The following is a 17,317-nucleotide window of genomic DNA, read 5'->3' on the forward strand; positions in this document are numbered from 1 at the left end:
CTCCCTGGCTTCACACTTGCTTGCCAAAGCTCTACACTTGCTGCGGATATGTCTAGAACCTCACTCACAAATCCGTGCCAGAGGACATTCAGGCTGTAGAAGAGATTCCGAGGGAAGCGCAAACCCAGTGGACAAAAAGATGCTTATCCTGGCCTTGTCGGCACGACGAAGGGTGAGAGATTTGAACAGCTCTCACCAAGATGTCACTGTGAGGGCAACCTCAGCTCTTCGACTCAGCCCGCAGAAGAGACAAGAAGGAAGTGGTCAAAGGCCTCGTCACTGAAAGACCAACCTACAGCGATCAGAACGGCTCCAAGGCCAGTACCAACAGCTCAAGCTCCAGTCGCAAAAGTCCAAGCCACAAGCGCCCCAGTGAGAAAAAGGCAGAGAAGGAACTATCGGAGCCCCCTAAACCAAAGAGGGTAAGGTTTTGAAGATCTGCAGGTGAACAAAGAAGGTGGGATCAGCTGCTCTCAGTCCTCTGCCAGCTGGGGCTTCTTAGTTTTCCCCTTGGAGGTGCTGGGCTCTGTTCTGCATCGGGTTGTGCTTGCGGTGTCTCATTGGCATTGAGGTCTGTGACTCTGGGTTCCTGCTGGGAGACACCACGTGTTTCCTATGCCCTGTGCCACAGGCATGGCTTTGTGCTGTTAGAGTGGAAGTCTGCTGGAAGAGGGGGTCAAGAGGCAGGGGAAAAAGGAAATGCAATAGGCAAAACCCCATTTCTTCAAAAAAATGTGGGTGCCGGGTTGTGTATATACCTAGGGACTCATGTGTAAAGCCTTGACTGCTCAATCTTTTTACCCAACTTTGCGACACTTTGCTCTTCACAAACTGGTGTTAGAAGCTCAGCAGCCTTTGAAAATCCTGCTTTGCCATTCATTCCACTAAGTGCCTTGTATCAAAGCTTTACGTTTCCCTCAGTTTGTGAGGCTCTCCTCTCCGCCACCACTGTGGAGTTTTTTGCAGGAGGAGGCCTTTAGCACTGAACCTCGGAGGCGAAAGATGTGGAGGGCTCTTACTGGAGGGTGCTGAGTGATTCAGATCCCAAATTTTGGCTCCTTTGTATTGACAGCCTAGACAGAGCCACAGGAACGTGGCACAAGTGCAGGCTCCCCTCTGAGGCTGTTTCCTGGTGCAAGATGATCAGCACTGAATGTCTTATTCAAAATGTCAAACAAAACGCAGTTCCGTGCTGTTTGTACGCTGGCACGGGGTAACGTTCTCCTGTATTCTCAGCTTACTTGCCTGGACATCCTCTCCTTCCAGGTACTTTTGGATGTGGTACCAACGTTACCAGACATCCCACTGCCGCCGATCCAAGCCAACTACCTCCCTCTTCCTTCGATCGAGTCCAGTACGTGCTCCCAGAGGAAAAGGAAAGGTACGTTGGGCAGGAAAATAGGTCTGAAAAGGGCTCCAGCCACCGTTTGTGCGAGGGAGTGGCTGCTGCCTGGGTTGAAGTCCTTCTCTTGGGCTCTGCTGTCTTGCCTCTGATGCCCAGAGCCCCGCTTTTCAGAAAGAGGTGGCTTCTTTCCCACGCGCTCCAGCAGAAATGAGGAAGAGCCTTTGCTGACTTTTCCTGAGGCTTGGGCTTTGGACTTGCCCTTCCTGAACTAGGTTGCAGGTCTCTCGGGGAAGACTTGGACCTTTAGGTTGCCCCTGGGTGACTCTGATTTGTGTCTGCTGTGCCATTCATCAGGGTGGGCTCTTCTTTTCCCTGTTCCCTTCTCACTCCGTGTCTTTCCCTTTACAGCACTGTCCTCGCCACTTGAAGAGAGCGAAGGAGGTTTTACAGGCCGCCGCTTGAATTCAAAGATGCAAGTCTATTCAGGCTCCAAAACTGCCTACCTCCCAAAGATGATGTCTCTCTATGAGCAATGTATCAGAGTCCTCAGAAACAACATTGACTGTAAGTCCCTTTCCTCATCTGTCTCAAAGTCACTTTGCCACGCAGATAACCCTGAAATCTTGGTAACTTCTTTGTATATATCCCAGCAGCATCTGGCGTGGAGCGTGTGAACAGCTGCCCCTTGCCACAAGGCAAGCTAACTAAGACGGGGCAGATCTCGCTGAAAGCTCGGGTGCTGCAGGAATCGGCACCCAGCACGCTTTCAGGGAGGGCTAAAGCACTGGAAATAGTGGTTAACAGAGCCTTGCGCAGGCACTTTGTAACTTGGAGGCGCTGGTGCCTGATGACCCACTAGAGCTATTGCACCTACGGCTCCTTTCTCCTTCCCCTCGTGCTGTGTAGTGGCGTGCAGCACTGCAGTTTCTTCCACTGCGTTTCAGGGTATCAAGCCCTGGCCTTGGCAAGGAAGGAGCAGGATAAATACTCTGTGCGTCTTGCTTCTCTCTAGCGATATATGAAGTGGGTGGTGTCCCTTTCTCGGCGCTGGAGCCAGTGTTGGAGAGATGCACCCCAGAGCAGCTGTATCGCATTGAGGAACGAAATCCTGTGAGTTCCTGGGCCTGGGGAAGGGATGGCGACATGCGGGAGTGGCGTTCTGTCCTCACTTGCAATAGCAGAATAGTAAAGAACAACGCTCTTCACAACGAGAGGTGGCTTTGGCTAGTCCTGAGTCCCTGGATTTGCCACCTGCCCGTCTCTGGCTGCAAGCTGGCCCCTGAGCTGTCTTGTCCTCTGTGGTATTCCAGTGACACCGGCGCTAGCTGGTGCTGAGGGAGAGGGGAGAGAAGGTGTCAGGAGGGATCCCAGCTTACATGTGGGTTTGCCTCAGGTCCTCATTGAGGATACAGATCAACTGTGGCACAATCACTGCCTCCGAGACTTCAAGAACGAGAAGCCGGAAGCGTTTGAGTCCTGGCGGGAGATGTACCTTCGCCTTCACAACGCACGAGAGCAGCGGCTGCTCACGTTGGTACACAACATCAGCTCAGCTCAGGCCAACAAACCCAAAGGTAAAGGGGGGCTGAATGATCAGAGACGGGTCTGGGAGTGCTGCCTAGGGGATGTCTTTGTGGGGGGAAGGTCTTTCGAGTGGCTGCTTTAAACCTAGTCCAGTTTATTTGCTGCTTAGCTCTCTGTTCTTTATGTGGTGGCCTTTGCTTAATGGCCCAGCAGGCTCACGATTCCACCCATAGCCTTGCTGATGCAGACTAGACAGAGCAAGATTTTACAGCAAGAACGTGTCGGGCTGCAGAGGCACCTCCTGTTCTAGAGTGGCTTCTCCATGCTGGGGTTGAAGAAAACCCGGGTGCGGGGAAGCATTCCTGCTCTTTTGGTGAACGTAATGAGAACTCCTGCCCTGACGAGTCTGATTCCTCACAGCCCATGTTGTGACTGCAAGAGGTTCAGACCTTCGGGAGGAGGCTGTCGCCAGAGCTTTGGAATGGACGGACTGGGGGGATTTGGTTGGAGCTTGCTGTACTCAGACAAGCCCTGAGGAGCCTCCTTTAGAGTAAGCTGGATCTAAGCACTGTTTCCCTCTGGCCTCCCACAGGTCGAGTGGCTCAAATGGCGTTTGTGGACGGTGCCCCAAAGCCCCCTCGGGACGTACAAAGGAGACAAGAGAAGTTTGGGACTGGAGGACCTCTTCTGCCAGAGAAGACCAAGTGAGTGTTTCTCAGTAGCGCTTGCTGTTCAGGGCCTCTTTTCCCGTGGGCTCCTGCCAGCTTCGCCCCGAAGCTCCGCGTCCTGGCAGGAAAAGATTCTGTGTGTGCGGGAGGTCCTTTGGCAGTGAAACTTGGGACTGTAATAGCCTCTTTCTCGCTGGGAAGTGTGGAGATCCGGGTCGCTGCTGGTTCCATGTGGTGTCAGCCATGCTGCTGTTAACAAAGGTGGCTTGTGCCTGACAAATTGCATCAAAGCACAGTGACTCCTTTCCTGAAATGTCTGTCCCGCCCCTGTTTCAGAATAAAACCAGTCCTGTACCCGGCTAGCAAAAGCCACACTCGTGTGAGTGAGGAGCAGTCCTATGACGGGCCCAGCACCAGCAGTGCCCATTCTGTCCCGTCTTCTGCTAGCACCTTCTCCTCCTACAACCCCAGGAAACCACCAGTGAAGAGTAAGTACAAAGCGCAGAAGATCCGTGTGGTCTCCCAGAGCTCCTCCTTTACGAACGCTCTCTGCTCTACCAGTCTCTGACTGCTGCTTTAATGTGTGGGATTTCTTTGTTTGATTTGGGTTTTTTCTCTTTCTGTGTTGCAGAAGCTGCGCCCTTGATGGCAAAGACTATCAAAGCTTTCAAAAACAGGTTCTCTCGGAGATAAGTTTGCAGTGCAGACCTGGGACTTTCCCTCTGGTGGGGGAATGGCACTGAAGGGGGAGAAGGGACCCAAACAGCCCTTTGCTTTGGACTCTTTGGAGGCTGCAGCTGCCGGGAGAAGCTTCGATCTGCACAAGACGACAGCACAATCTTTCGTCTTTTCTTCTGGTCCCTTCTTCAGTGTCAAGCCCCCGCTCTTTTCCCCTGCCCTTAACATCCTCTTTCTGGCTCTGTCATCCGTCACAAGAAGGGTGGACAGAATCTCCCGACGTGACAAAATGTGAAGTCTTGGCACCTGCTGCAAGTGGAAGATCCAGAGACTATTTCCTGTGGAACCTCTTAATAAATTATTAAATGGTTTTAATTAATATCTTGCCCCTCTATCCCGCTGGTGTTATTCATGTGGCTCCCCGGAGTCTCCTCCCTCCCAATCCAGCACACGGGCCAGCCTCGCTGTGACTGGAGCTGCCAGGAATCCCTCCATCTGCGTGGACGCTGGCTGTCACGGGAGTCCTTCCTTGTGCTCTCGTACCTGCTGGGCACAACAGCAGTTGTGTACAGCTCTCTATTGCCTTGCTGAAAGGTGTGGCGTATTACTATTTTTGGGGGTGAAAATCGGGCAGCTGGCATAGAACTGTACGAGTGAAGCTCTGGACGCTGCCGTAACGGTTTGGAAACGGTCTTTTTTTTTTCCAGCAGAGAAGGTGCAAACTCTGCTGCAGGACTGAAGGAAGAAAGAGGGTAAGGGAAACCCCAACAAGAGAGCATCTTCCCGGAGACGATGGGGCCAGGCTGTGCTGTGGTCATTTGATGTTAACGTCTGTTGTTGGCATTGTCGTGGCCTGGCCGACTTCTTTTAGAAAAAGAAAGCAACCCACCCGTACTGAACAGAACTTTATTGGAGCTGGAACTAAGTGAAGTTTTAGCGGTTTCTGTCTTGTGGCTGATTGACTGAAGCTCTGCACTGCGCTGGGGTGTTTCAGAGGAGCTTTCTCGTATGTATTTCATCTGGTGTCTAGCGACACACAAGCCTTGTATTTTCTCTCTTCTAGCTGGCTGCCTTTTTCTCATAGGACTTGTAGGATCTCAGTTACTTCTGAGATGAGCTGCCAGATTTGCGTCTGCTGGGCTGATTTCAGCTGAAGGCAGCGCGGTGTACTGCATCCGCTCCATCCCCTAGGAAATACAGATGAGTCCAGGTTCTTCAGCCTCGCTGCATTGGAGGCTTTTTTATTTTTTTCCCCCAACAGTTGAGGTAGGTGATGGAGCACATCACCTGTCCCAGATCCCATAGATCTCTCAGATCTTGAAGAGCATCTACAAATCTTCCTTCCCTCCGTGTCTAGCTTGCAAACCTTCAGAAAGGACTCTTAATGTTCTTTCTCCCCTCCTCTCAACAAGTGATGCCATTCTCAGCACCACCTCCTGCGAGTCACAAGCTTCCGAGTCCTTTCTTCCACTTGCTGTGCAACAGAGTTGTGTGTCTCTGTTCCTGATGCTTTAAGCCAAAGTTCAGTTGCAGTCCTGTGTGAAGAAAGCATTCCAATTTGAGTGCGGTTTAAGATTCTCAGCGGGGCCCTCATAGGCAAAGAGGCGATAATTTCTTTACAGTTGGCCCTCGTGTTCGGCTTCTCAGGAGCTGGATTTGGAGCAAGACAGCGGCTGTCTGCAACTTGGGTCTTTCTAAGCAGCTCTCATGCAGTGCGGAATTGTCTTCCTTTCTGATCGCGGTATGTGGGTCAGTATGACGAGCCTGAACACTTCCCTTCTTGTCTCTGCTGCTGCTGAAAAGTCTGAAGAGGCTGAGTTGCCCATCACAGTTGACATTCTTGTGGTGAGAGCTGTGAAATCTCTCACCCTTTCGTCGTGTCTGTCAAGTCACAGGATAACCGTTTGCCACTGTTTGGGCGCGTTGCCTCGGTCACCTGCTACAGCCTGATGTCACAGGCACGATTGTGATGAGGTTCTAGAAATCCCAGGCACGGGGAAGGAGCGTGTCAGAGCAAGTGTGAAGCCAGGGAGGACAGTTTGTCACCCTCAGTTCTTCCAAAAGCTTAACACTTGGCTGCGATATGGGAGTCGGAGCAGTTCCTAACTCGTCAAATCGCGTTCAAGAAAAGGGGATTTCAGGGAGCTTAAAAAATTCCGAGGGGAAGCGCAAAGTCTCCGAGGTGGACAAAAAATGGATGGGCTTTTCCTCCAGTTTCGGGGAGCGGGAAGCGGAGGATGAATTTGAACAACCTACCATGTCCTTTGAGTCGTACCTCAGCTACGACCAGCCCCAGAAAAAGAAGAAGAAAGTGGTCAAAGCCTCTGGGTCAGCTGGGGAGAAAGACCAACGGCACAGCAACCAGAACGGCTCCAAGGCCAGTACCAACAGCTCAAGCTCCAGTCGCAAAAGTCCAAGCCACAAGCGCCCCAGTGAGAAAAAGGCAGAGAAGGAACTACCGGAGCCCCCTAAACCAAAGAGGGTAAGGTTTTGAAGATCTGCAGGTGAACAAAGAAGGTGGGATCAGCTGCTCTCAGTCCTCTGCCAGCTGGGGCTTCTTAGTTTTCCCCTTGGAGGTGCTGGGCTCTGTTCTGCATCGGGTTGTGCTTGCGGTGTCTCATTGGCATTGAGGTCTGTGACTCTGGGTTCCTGCTGGGAGACACCACGTGTTTCCTATGCCCTGTGCCGCAGGCATGGCTTTGTGCTGTTAGAGTGGAAGTCTGCTGGAAGAGGGGGTCAAGAGGCAGGGGAAAAAGGAAATGCAATAGGCAAAACCCCATTTCTTCAAAAAAATGTGGGTGCCGGGTTGTGTATATACCTAGGGACTCATGTGTAAAGCCTTGACTGCTCAATCTTTTTACCCAACTTTGCGACACTTTGCTCTTCACAAACTGGTGTTAGAAGCTCAGCAGCCTTTGAAAATCCTGCTTTGCCATTCATTCCACTAAGTGCCTTGTATCAAAGCTTTACGTTTCCCTCAGTTTGTGAGGCTCTCCTCTCCGCCACCACTGTGGAGTTTTTTGCAGGAGGAGGCCTTTAGCACTGAACCTCGGAGGCGAAAGATGTGGAGGGCTCTTACTGGAGGGTGCTGAGTGATTCAGATCCCAAATTTTGGCTCCTTTGTATTGACAGCCTAGACAGAGCCACAGGAACGTGGCACAAGTGCAGGCTCCCTCTGAGGCTGTTTCCTGGTGCAAGATGATCAGCACTGAATGTCTTATTCAAAATGTCAAACAAAACGCAGTTCCGTGCTGTTTGTACGCTGGCACGGGGTAACGTTCTCCTGTATTCTCAGCTTACTTGCCTGGACATCCTCTCCTTCCAGGTACTTTTGGATGTGGTACCAACGTTACCAGACATCCCACTGCCGCCGATCCAAGCCAACTACCTCCCTCTTCCTTCGATCGAGTCCAGTACGTGCTCCCAGAGGAAAAGGAAAGGTACGTTGGGCAGGAAAATAGGTCTGAAAAGGGCTCCAGCCACCGTTTGTGCGAGGGAGTGGCTGCTGCCTGGGTTGAAGTCCTTCTCTTGGGCTCTGCTGTCTTGCCTCTGATGCCCAGAGCCCCGCTTTTCAGAAAGAGGTGGCTTCTTTCCCACGCGCTCCAGCAGAAATGAGGAAGAGCCTTTGCTGACTTTTCCTGAGGCTTGGGCTTTGGACTTGCCCTTCCTGAACTAGGTTGCAGGTCTCTCGGGGAAGACTTGGACCTTTAGGTTGCCCCTGGGTGACTCTGATTTGTGTCTGCTGTGCCATTCATCAGGGTGGGCTCTTCTTTTCCCTGTTCCCTTCTCACTCCGTGTCTTTCCCTTTACAGCACTGTCCTCGCCACTTGAAGAGAGCGAAGGAGGTTTTACAGGCCGCCGCTTGAATTCAAAGATGCAAGTCTATTCAGGCTCCAAAACTGCCTACCTCCCAAAGATGATGTCTCTCTATGAGCAATGTATCAGAGTCCTCAGAAACAACATTGACTGTAAGTCCCTTTCCTCATCTGTCTCAAAGTCACTTTGCCACGCAGATAACCCTGAAATCTTGGTAACTTCTTTGTATATATCCCAGCAGCATCTGGCGTGGAGCGTGTGAACAGCTGCCCCTTGCCACAAGGCAAGCTAACTAAGACGGGGCAGATCTCGCTGAAAGCTCGGGTGCTGCAGGAATCGGCACCCAGCACGCTTTCAGGGAGGGCTAAAGCACTGGAAATAGTGGTTAACAGAGCCTTGCGCAGGCACTTTGTAACTTGGAGGCGCTGGTGCCTGATGACCCACTAGAGCTATTGCACCTACGGCTCCTTTCTCCTTCCCCTCGTGCTGTGTAGTGGCGTGCAGCACTGCAGTTTCTTCCACTGCGTTTCAGGGTATCAAGCCCTGGCCTTGGCAAGGAAGGAGCAGGATAAATACTCTGTGCGTCTTGCTTCTCTCTAGCGATATATGAAGTGGGTGGTGTCCCTTTCTCGGCGCTGGAGCCAGTGTTGGAGAGATGCACCCCAGAGCAGCTGTATCGCATTGAGGAACGAAATCCTGTGAGTTCCTGGGCCTGGGGAAGGGATGGCGACATGCGGGAGTGGCGTTCTGTCCTCACTTGCAATAGCAGAATAGTAAAGAACAACGCTCTTCACAACGAGAGGTGGCTTTGGCTAGTCCTGAGTCCCTGGATTTGCCACCTGCCCGTCTCTGGCTGCAAGCTGGCCCCTGAGCTGTCTTGTCCTCTGTGGTATTCCAGTGACACCGGCGCTAGCTGGTGCTGAGGGAGAGGGGAGAGAAGGTGTCAGGAGGGATCCCAGCTTACATGTGGGTTTGCCTCAGGTCCTCATTGAGGATACAGATCAACTGTGGCACAATCACTGCCTCCGAGACTTCAAGAACGAGAAGCCGGAAGCGTTTGAGTCCTGGCGGGAGATGTACCTTCGCCTTCACAACGCACGAGAGCAGCGGCTGCTCACGTTGGTACACAACATCAGCTCAGCTCAGGCCAACAAACCCAAAGGTAAAGGGGGGCTGAATGATCAGAGACGGGTCTGGGAGTGCTGCCTAGGGGATGTCTTTGTGGGGGGAAGGTCTTTCGGAGTGGCTGCTTTAAACCTAGTCCAGTTTATTTGCTGCTTAGCTCTCTGTTCTTTATGTGGTGGCCTTTGCTTAATGGCCCAGCAGGCTCACGATTCCACCCATAGCCTTGCTGATGCAGACTAGACAGAGCAAGATTTTACAGCAAGAACGTGTCGGGCTGCAGAGGCACCTCCTGTTCTAGAGTGGCTTCTCCATGCTGGGGTTGAAGAAAACCCGGGTGCGGGGAAGCATTCCTGCTCTTTTGGTGAACGTAATGAGAACTCCTGCCCTGACGAGTCTGATTCCTCACAGCCCATGTTGTGACTGCAAGAGGTTCAGACCTTCGGGAGGAGGCTGTCGCCAGAGCTTTGGAATGGACGGACTGGGGGGATTTGGTTGGAGCTTGCTGTACTCAGACAAGCCCTGAGGAGCCTCCTTTAGAGTAAGCTGGATCTAAGCACTGTTTCCCTCTGGCCTCCCACAGGTCGAGTGGCTCAAATGGCGTTTGTGGACGGTGCCCCAAAGCCCCCTCGGGACGTACAAAGGAGACAAGAGAAGTTTGGGACTGGAGGACCTCTTCTGCCAGAGAAGACCAAGTGAGTGTTTCTCAGTAGCGCTTGCTGTTCAGGGCCTCTTTTCCCGTGGGCTCCTGCCAGCTTCGCCCCGAAGCTCCGCGTCCTGGCAGGAAAAGATTCTGTGTGTGCGGGAGGTCCTTTGGCAGTGAAACTTGGGACTGTAATAGCCTCTTTCTCGCTGGGAAGTGTGGAGATCCGGGTCGCTGCTGGTTCCATGTGGTGTCAGCCATGCTGCTGTTAACAAAGGTGGCTTGTGCCTGACAAATTGCATCAAAGCACAGTGACTCCTTTCCTGAAATGTCTGTCCCGCCCCTGTTTCAGAATAAAACCAGTCCTGTACCCGGCTAGCAAAAGCCACACTCGTGTGAGTGAGGAGCAGTCCTATGACGGGCCCAGCACCAGCAGTGCCCATTCTGTCCCGTCTTCTGCTAGCACCTTCTCCTCCTACAACCCCAGGAAACCACCAGTGAAGAGTAAGTACAAAGCGCAGAAGATCCGTGTGGTCTCCCAGAGCTCCTCCTTTACGAACGCTCTCTGCTCTACCAGTCTCTGACTGCTGCTTTAATGTGTGGGATTTCTTTGTTTGATTTGGGTTTTTTCTCTTTCTGTGTTGCAGAAGCTGCGCCCTTGATGGCAAAGACTATCAAAGCTTTCAAAAACAGGTTCTCTCGGAGATAAGTTTGCAGTGCAGACCTGGGACTTTCCCTCTGGTGGGGGAATGGCACTGAAGGGGGAGAAGGGACCCAAACAGCCCTTTGCTTTGGACTCTTTGGAGGCTGCAGCTGCCGGGAGAAGCTTCGATCTGCACAAGACGACAGCACAATCTTTCGTCTTTTCTTCTGGTCCCTTCTTCAGTGTCAAGCCCCCGCTCTTTTCCCCCTGCCCTTAACATCCTCTTTCTGGCTCTGTCATCCGTCACAAGAAGGGTGGACAGAATCTCCCGACGTGACAAAATGTGAAGTCTTGGCACCTGCTGCAAGTGGAAGATCCAGAGACTATTTCCTGTGGAACCTCTTAATAAATTATTAAATGGTTTTAATTAATATCTTGCCCCTCTATCCCGCTGGTGTTATTCATGTGGCTCCCCGGAGTCTCCTCCCTCCCAATCCAGCACACGGGCCAGCCTCGCTGTGACTGGAGCTGCCAGGAATCCCTCCATCTGCGTGGACGCTGGCTGTCACGGGAGTCCTTCCTTGTGCTCTCGTACCTGCTGGGCACAACAGCAGTTGTGTACAGCTCTCTATTGCCTTGCTGAAAGGTGTGGCGTATTACTATTTTTGGGGGTGAAAATCGGGCAGCTGGCATAGAACTGTACGAGTGAAGCTCTGGACGCTGCCGTAACGGTTTGGAAACGGTCTTTTTTTTTTCCAGCAGAGAAGGTGCAAACTCTGCTGCAGGACTGAAGGAAGAAAGAGGGTAAGGGAAACCCCAACAAGAGAGCATCTTCCCGGAGACGATGGGGCCAGGCTGTGCTGTGGTCATTTGATGTTAACGTCTGTTGTTGGCATTGTCGTGGCCTGGCCGACTTCTTTTAGAAAAAGAAAGCAACCCACCCGTACTGAACAGAACTTTATTGGAGCTGGAACTAAGTGAAGTTTTAGCGGTTTCTGTCTTGTGGCTGATTGACTGAAGCTCTGCACTGCGCTGGGGTGTTTCAGAGGAGCTTTCTCGTATGTATTTCATCTGGTGTCTAGCGACACACAAGCCTTGTATTTTCTCTCTTCTAGCTGGCTGCCTTTTTCTCATAGGACTTGTAGGATCTCAGTTACTTCTGAGATGAGCTGCCAGATTTGCGTCTGCTGGGCTGATTTCAGCTGAAGGCAGCGCGGTGTACTGCATCCGCTCCATCCCCTAGGAAATACAGATGAGTCCAGGTTCTTCAGCCTCGCTGCATTGGAGGCTTTTTTATTTTTTTCCCCCAACAGTTGAGGTAGGTGATGGAGCACATCACCTGTCCCAGATCCCATAGATCTCTCAGATCTTGAAGAGCATCTACAAATCTTCCTTCCCTCCGTGTCTAGCTTGCAAACCTTCAGAAAGGACTCTTAATGTTCTTTCTCCCCTCCTCTCAACAAGTGATGCCATTCTCAGCACCACCTCCTGCGAGTCACAAGCTTCCGAGTCCTTTCTTCCACTTGCTGTGCAACAGAGTTGTGTGTCTCTGTTCCTGATGCTTTAAGCCAAAGTTCAGTTGCAGTCCTGTGTGAAGAAAGCATTCCAATTTGAGTGCGGTTTAAGATTCTCAGCGGGGCCCTCATAGGCAAAGAGGCGATAATTTCTTTACAGTTGGCCCTCGTGTTCGGCTTCTCAGGAGCTGGATTTGGAGCAAGACAGCGGCTGTCTGCAACTTGGGTCTTTCTAAGCAGCTCTCATGCAGTGCGGAATTGTCTTCCTTTCTGATCGCGGTATGTGGGTCAGTATGACGAGCCTGAACACTTCCCTTCTTGTCTCTGCTGCTGCTGAAAAGTCTGAAGAGGCTGAGTTGCCCATCACAGTTGACATTCTTGTGGTGAGAGCTGTGAAATCTCTCACCCTTTCGTCGTGTCTGTCAAGTCACAGGATAACCGTTTGCCACTGTTTGGGCGCGTTGCCTCGGTCACCTGCTACAGCCTGATGTCACAGGCACGATTGTGATGAGGTTCTAGAAATCCCAGGCACGGGGAAGGAGCGTGTCAGAGCAAGTGTGAAGCCAGGGAGGACAGTTTGTCACCCTCAGTTCTTCCAAAAGCTTAACACTTGGCTGCGATATGGGAGTCGGAGCAGTTCCTAACTCGTCAAATCGCGTTCAAGAAAAGGGGATTTCAGGGAGCTTAAAAAATTCCGAGGGGAAGCGCAAAGTCTCCGAGGTGGACAAAAAATGGATGGGCTTTTCCTCCAGTTTCGGGGAGCGGGAAGCGGAGGATGAATTTGAACAACCTACCATGTCCTTTGAGTCGTACCTCAGCTACGACCAGCCCCAGAAAAAGAAGAAGAAAGTGGTCAAAGCCTCTGGGTCAGCTGGGGAGAAAGACCAACGGCACAGCAACCAGAACGGCTCCAAGGCCAGTACCAACAGCTCAAGCTCCAGTCGCAAAAGTCCAAGCCACAAGCGCCCCAGTGAGAAAAAGGCAGAGAAGGAACTACCGGAGCCCCCTAAACCAAAGAGGGTAAGGTTTTGAAGATCTGCAGGTGAACAAAGAAGGTGGGATCAGCTGCTCTCAGTCCTCTGCCAGCTGGGGCTTCTTAGTTTTCCCCTTGGAGGTGCTGGGCTCTGTTCTGCATCGGGTTGTGCTTGCGGTGTCTCATTGGCATTGAGGTCTGTGACTCTGGGTTCCTGCTGGGAGACACCACGTGTTTCCTATGCCCTGTGCCGCAGGCATGGCTTTGTGCTGTTAGAGTGGAAGTCTGCTGGAAGAGGGGGTCAAGAGGCAGGGGAAAAAGGAAATGCAATAGGCAAAACCCCATTTCTTCAAAAAAATGTGGGTGCCGGGTTGTGTATATACCTAGGGACTCATGTGTAAAGCCTTGACTGCTCAATCTTTTTACCCAACTTTGCGACACTTTGCTCTTCACAAACTGGTGTTAGAAGCTCAGCAGCCTTTGAAAATCCTGCTTTGCCATTCATTCCACTAAGTGCCTTGTATCAAAGCTTTACGTTTCCCTCAGTTTGTGAGGCTCTCCTCTCCGCCACCACTGTGGAGTTTTTTGCAGGAGGAGGCCTTTAGCACTGAACCTCGGAGGCGAAAGATGTGGAGGGCTCTTACTGGAGGGTGCTGAGTGATTCAGATCCCAAATTTTGGCTCCTTTGTATTGACAGCCTAGACAGAGCCACAGGAACGTGGCACAAGTGCAGGCTCCCTCTGAGGCTGTTTCCTGGTGCAAGATGATCAGCACTGAATGTCTTATTCAAAATGTCAAACAAAACGCAGTTCCGTGCTGTTTGTACGCTGGCACGGGGTAACGTTCTCCTGTATTCTCAGCTTACTTGCCTGGACATCCTCTCCTTCCAGGTACTTTTGGATGTGGTACCAACGTTACCAGACATCCCACTGCCGCCGATCCAAGCCAACTACCTCCCTCTTCCTTCGATCGAGTCCAGTACGTGCTCCCAGAGGAAAAGGAAAGGTACGTTGGGCAGGAAAATAGGTCTGAAAAGGGCTCCAGCCACCGTTTGTGCGAGGGAGTGGCTGCTGCCTGGGTTGAAGTCCTTCTCTTGGGCTCTGCTGTCTTGCCTCTGATGCCCAGAGCCCCGCTTTTCAGAAAGAGGTGGCTTCTTTCCCACGCGCTCCAGCAGAAATGAGGAAGAGCCTTTGCTGACTTTTCCTGAGGCTTGGGCTTTGGACTTGCCCTTCCTGAACTAGGTTGCAGGTCTCTCGGGGAAGACTTGGACCTTTAGGTTGCCCCTGGGTGACTCTGATTTGTGTCTGCTGTGCCATTCATCAGGGTGGGCTCTTCTTTTCCCTGTTCCCTTCTCACTCCGTGTCTTTCCCTTTACAGCACTGTCCTCGCCACTTGAAGAGAGCGAAGGAGGTTTTACAGGCCGCCGCTTGAATTCAAAGATGCAAGTCTATTCAGGCTCCAAAACTGCCTACCTCCCAAAGATGATGTCTCTCTATGAGCAATGTATCAGAGTCCTCAGAAACAACATTGACTGTAAGTCCCTTTCCTCATCTGTCTCAAAGTCACTTTGCCACGCAGATAACCCTGAAATCTTGGTAACTTCTTTGTATATATCCCAGCAGCATCTGGCGTGGAGCGTGTGAACAGCTGCCCCTTGCCACAAGGCAAGCTAACTAAGACGGGGCAGATCTCGCTGAAAGCTCGGGTGCTGCAGGAATCGGCACCCAGCACGCTTTCAGGGAGGGCTAAAGCACTGGAAATAGTGGTTAACAGAGCCTTGCGCAGGCACTTTGTAACTTGGAGGCGCTGGTGCCTGATGACCCACTAGAGCTATTGCACCTACGGCTCCTTTCTCCTTCCCCTCGTGCTGTGTAGTGGCGTGCAGCACTGCAGTTTCTTCCACTGCGTTTCAGGGTATCAAGCCCTGGCCTTGGCAAGGAAGGAGCAGGATAAATACTCTGTGCGTCTTGCTTCTCTCTAGCGATATATGAAGTGGGTGGTGTCCCTTTCTCGGCGCTGGAGCCAGTGTTGGAGAGATGCACCCCAGAGCAGCTGTATCGCATTGAGGAACGAAATCCTGTGAGTTCCTGGGCCTGGGGAAGGGATGGCGACATGCGGGAGTGGCGTTCTGTCCTCACTTGCAATAGCAGAATAGTAAAGAACAACGCTCTTCACAACGAGAGGTGGCTTTGGCTAGTCCTGAGTCCCTGGATTTGCCACCTGCCCGTCTCTGGCTGCAAGCTGGCCCCTGAGCTGTCTTGTCCTCTGTGGTATTCCAGTGACACCGGCGCTAGCTGGTGCTGAGGGAGAGGGGAGAGAAGGTGTCAGGAGGGATCCCAGCTTACATGTGGGTTTGCCTCAGGTCCTCATTGAGGATACAGATCAACTGTGGCACAATCACTGCCTCCGAGACTTCAAGAACGAGAAGCCGGAAGCGTTTGAGTCCTGGCGGGAGATGTACCTTCGCCTTCACAACGCACGAGAGCAGCGGCTGCTCACGTTGGTACACAACATCAGCTCAGCTCAGGCCAACAAACCCAAAGGTAAAGGGGGGCTGAATGATCAGAGACGGGTCTGGGAGTGCTGCCTAGGGGATGTCTTTGTGGGGGGAAGGTCTTTCGGAGTGGCTGCTTTAAACCTAGTCCAGTTTATTTGCTGCTTAGCTCTCTGTTCTTTATGTGGTGGCCTTTGCTTAATGGCCCAGCAGGCTCACGATTCCACCCATAGCCTTGCTGATGCAGACTAGACAGAGCAAGATTTTACAGCAAGAACGTGTCGGGCTGCAGAGGCACCTCCTGTTCTAGAGTGGCTTCTCCATGCTGGGGTTGAAGAAAACCCGGGTGCGGGGAAGCATTCCTGCTCTTTTGGTGAACGTAATGAGAACTCCTGCCCTGACGAGTCTGATTCCTCACAGCCCATGTTGTGACTGCAAGAGGTTCAGACCTTCGGGAGGAGGCTGTCGCCAGAGCTTTGGAATGGACGGACTGGGGGGATTTGGTTGGAGCTTGCTGTACTCAGACAAGCCCTGAGGAGCCTCCTTTAGAGTAAGCTGGATCTAAGCACTGTTTCCCTCTGGCCTCCCACAGGTCGAGTGGCTCAAATGGCGTTTGTGGACGGTGCCCCAAAGCCCCCTCGGGACGTACAAAGGAGACAAGAGAAGTTTGGGACTGGAGGACCTCTTCTGCCAGAGAAGACCAAGTGAGTGTTTCTCAGTAGCGCTTGCTGTTCAGGGCCTCTTTTCCCGTGGGCTCCTGCCAGCTTCGCCCCGAAGCTCCGCGTCCTGGCAGGAAAAGATTCTGTGTGTGCGGGAGGTCCTTTGGCAGTGAAACTTGGGACTGTAATAGCCTCTTTCTCGCTGGGAAGTGTGGAGATCCGGGTCGCTGCTGGTTCCATGTGGTGTCAGCCATGCTGCTGTTAACAAAGGTGGCTTGTGCCTGACAAATTGCATCAAAGCACAGTGACTCCTTTCCTGAAATGTCTGTCCCGCCCCTGTTTCAGAATAAAACCAGTCCTGTACCCGGCTAGCAAAAGCCACACTCGTGTGAGTGAGGAGCAGTCCTATGACGGGCCCAGCACCAGCAGTGCCCATTCTGTCCCGTCTTCTGCTAGCACCTTCTCCTCCTACAACCCCAGGAAACCACCAGTGAAGAGTAAGTACAAAGCGCAGAAGATCCGTGTGGTCTCCCAGAGCTCCTCCTTTACGAACGCTCTCTGCTCTACCAGTCTCTGACTGCTGCTTTAATGTGTGGGATTTCTTTGTTTGATTTGGGTTTTTTCTCTTTCTGTGTTGCAGAAGCTGCGCCCTTGATGGCAAAGACTATCAAAGCTTTCAAAAACAGGTTCTCTCGGAGATAAGTTTGCAGTGCAGACCTGGGACTTTCCCTCTGGTGGGGGAATGGCACTGAAGGGGGAGAAGGGACCCAAACAGCCCTTTGCTTTGGACTCTTTGGAGGCTGCAGCTGCCGGGAGAAGCTTCGATCTGCACAAGACGACAGCACAATCTTTCGTCTTTTCTTCTGGTCCCTTCTTCAGTGTCAAGCCCCCGCTCTTTTCCCCCTGCCCTTAACATCCTCTTTCTGGCTCTGTCATCCGTCACAAGAAGGGTGGACAGAATCTCCCGACGTGACAAAATGTGAAGTCTTGGCACCTGCTGCAAGTGGAAGATCCAGAGACTATTTCCTGTGGAACCTCTTAATAAATTATTAAATGGTTTTAATTAATATCTTGCCCCTCTATCCCGCTGGTGTTATTCATGTGGCTCCCCGGAGTCTCCTCCCTCCCAATCCAGCACACGGGCCAGCCTCGCTGTGACTGGAGCTGCCAGGAATCCCTCCATCTGCGTGGACGCTGGCTGTCACGGGAGTCCTTCCTTGTGCTCTCGTACCTGCTGG

The 17,317-nt window shown here is 52.2% G+C and overlaps 2 protein-coding genes across 2 annotated transcripts; both read left to right on the forward strand.

Moving 5' to 3' along the window:
* Window positions 1-6,298: 6,298 nt before the first annotated feature.
* On the forward strand, window positions 6,299-10,527 carry LOC132319605 (elongin-A-like). The gene is made up of 8 exons (XM_059830657.1): window positions 6,299-6,697; window positions 7,541-7,655; window positions 8,028-8,183; window positions 8,632-8,729; window positions 9,013-9,193; window positions 9,737-9,848; window positions 10,149-10,300; window positions 10,444-10,527. The coding sequence occupies exons 1-8, from the start codon at window positions 6,299-6,301 to the stop codon at window positions 10,503-10,505; spliced, it is 1,275 nt and encodes a 424-aa protein (XP_059686640.1). The 3' UTR covers window positions 10,506-10,527.
* A 2,047-nt stretch (window positions 10,528-12,574) lies between these two features.
* LOC132319606 (elongin-A-like) lies at window positions 12,575-16,803 on the forward strand. The gene is made up of 8 exons (XM_059830658.1): window positions 12,575-12,973; window positions 13,817-13,931; window positions 14,304-14,459; window positions 14,908-15,005; window positions 15,289-15,469; window positions 16,013-16,124; window positions 16,425-16,576; window positions 16,720-16,803. The coding sequence occupies exons 1-8, from the start codon at window positions 12,575-12,577 to the stop codon at window positions 16,779-16,781; spliced, it is 1,275 nt and encodes a 424-aa protein (XP_059686641.1). The 3' UTR covers window positions 16,782-16,803.
* The last annotated feature ends 514 nt before the right edge of the window (window positions 16,804-17,317 follow it).

Source organism: Gavia stellata, chromosome 29 (genome assembly GCF_030936135.1).
Source record: "Gavia stellata isolate bGavSte3 chromosome 29, bGavSte3.hap2, whole genome shotgun sequence".
NCBI lineage: Eukaryota > Metazoa > Chordata > Aves > Gaviiformes > Gaviidae > Gavia > Gavia stellata.

Excerpts from the sequence above, each read along its gene's own strand:
- LOC132319605 (XM_059830657.1), top strand. The coding sequence starts at position 6,299 with ATGGGAGTCGGAGCAGTTCCTAACTCGTCAAATCGCGTTCAAGAAAAG. Across the intron at positions 8,730-9,012 it reads GCATTGAGGAACGAAATCCT|GTCCTCATTGAGGATACAGA; the intron begins GTGAGTTCCTGG and ends GGTTTGCCTCAG. Across the intron at positions 9,194-9,736 it reads TCAGGCCAACAAACCCAAAG|GTCGAGTGGCTCAAATGGCG; the intron begins GTAAAGGGGGGC and ends GGCCTCCCACAG.
- LOC132319606 (XM_059830658.1), top strand. The coding sequence starts at position 12,575 with ATGGGAGTCGGAGCAGTTCCTAACTCGTCAAATCGCGTTCAAGAAAAG. Across the intron at positions 15,006-15,288 it reads GCATTGAGGAACGAAATCCT|GTCCTCATTGAGGATACAGA; the intron begins GTGAGTTCCTGG and ends GGTTTGCCTCAG. Across the intron at positions 16,125-16,424 it reads CTTCTGCCAGAGAAGACCAA|AATAAAACCAGTCCTGTACC; the intron begins GTGAGTGTTTCT and ends CCCCTGTTTCAG.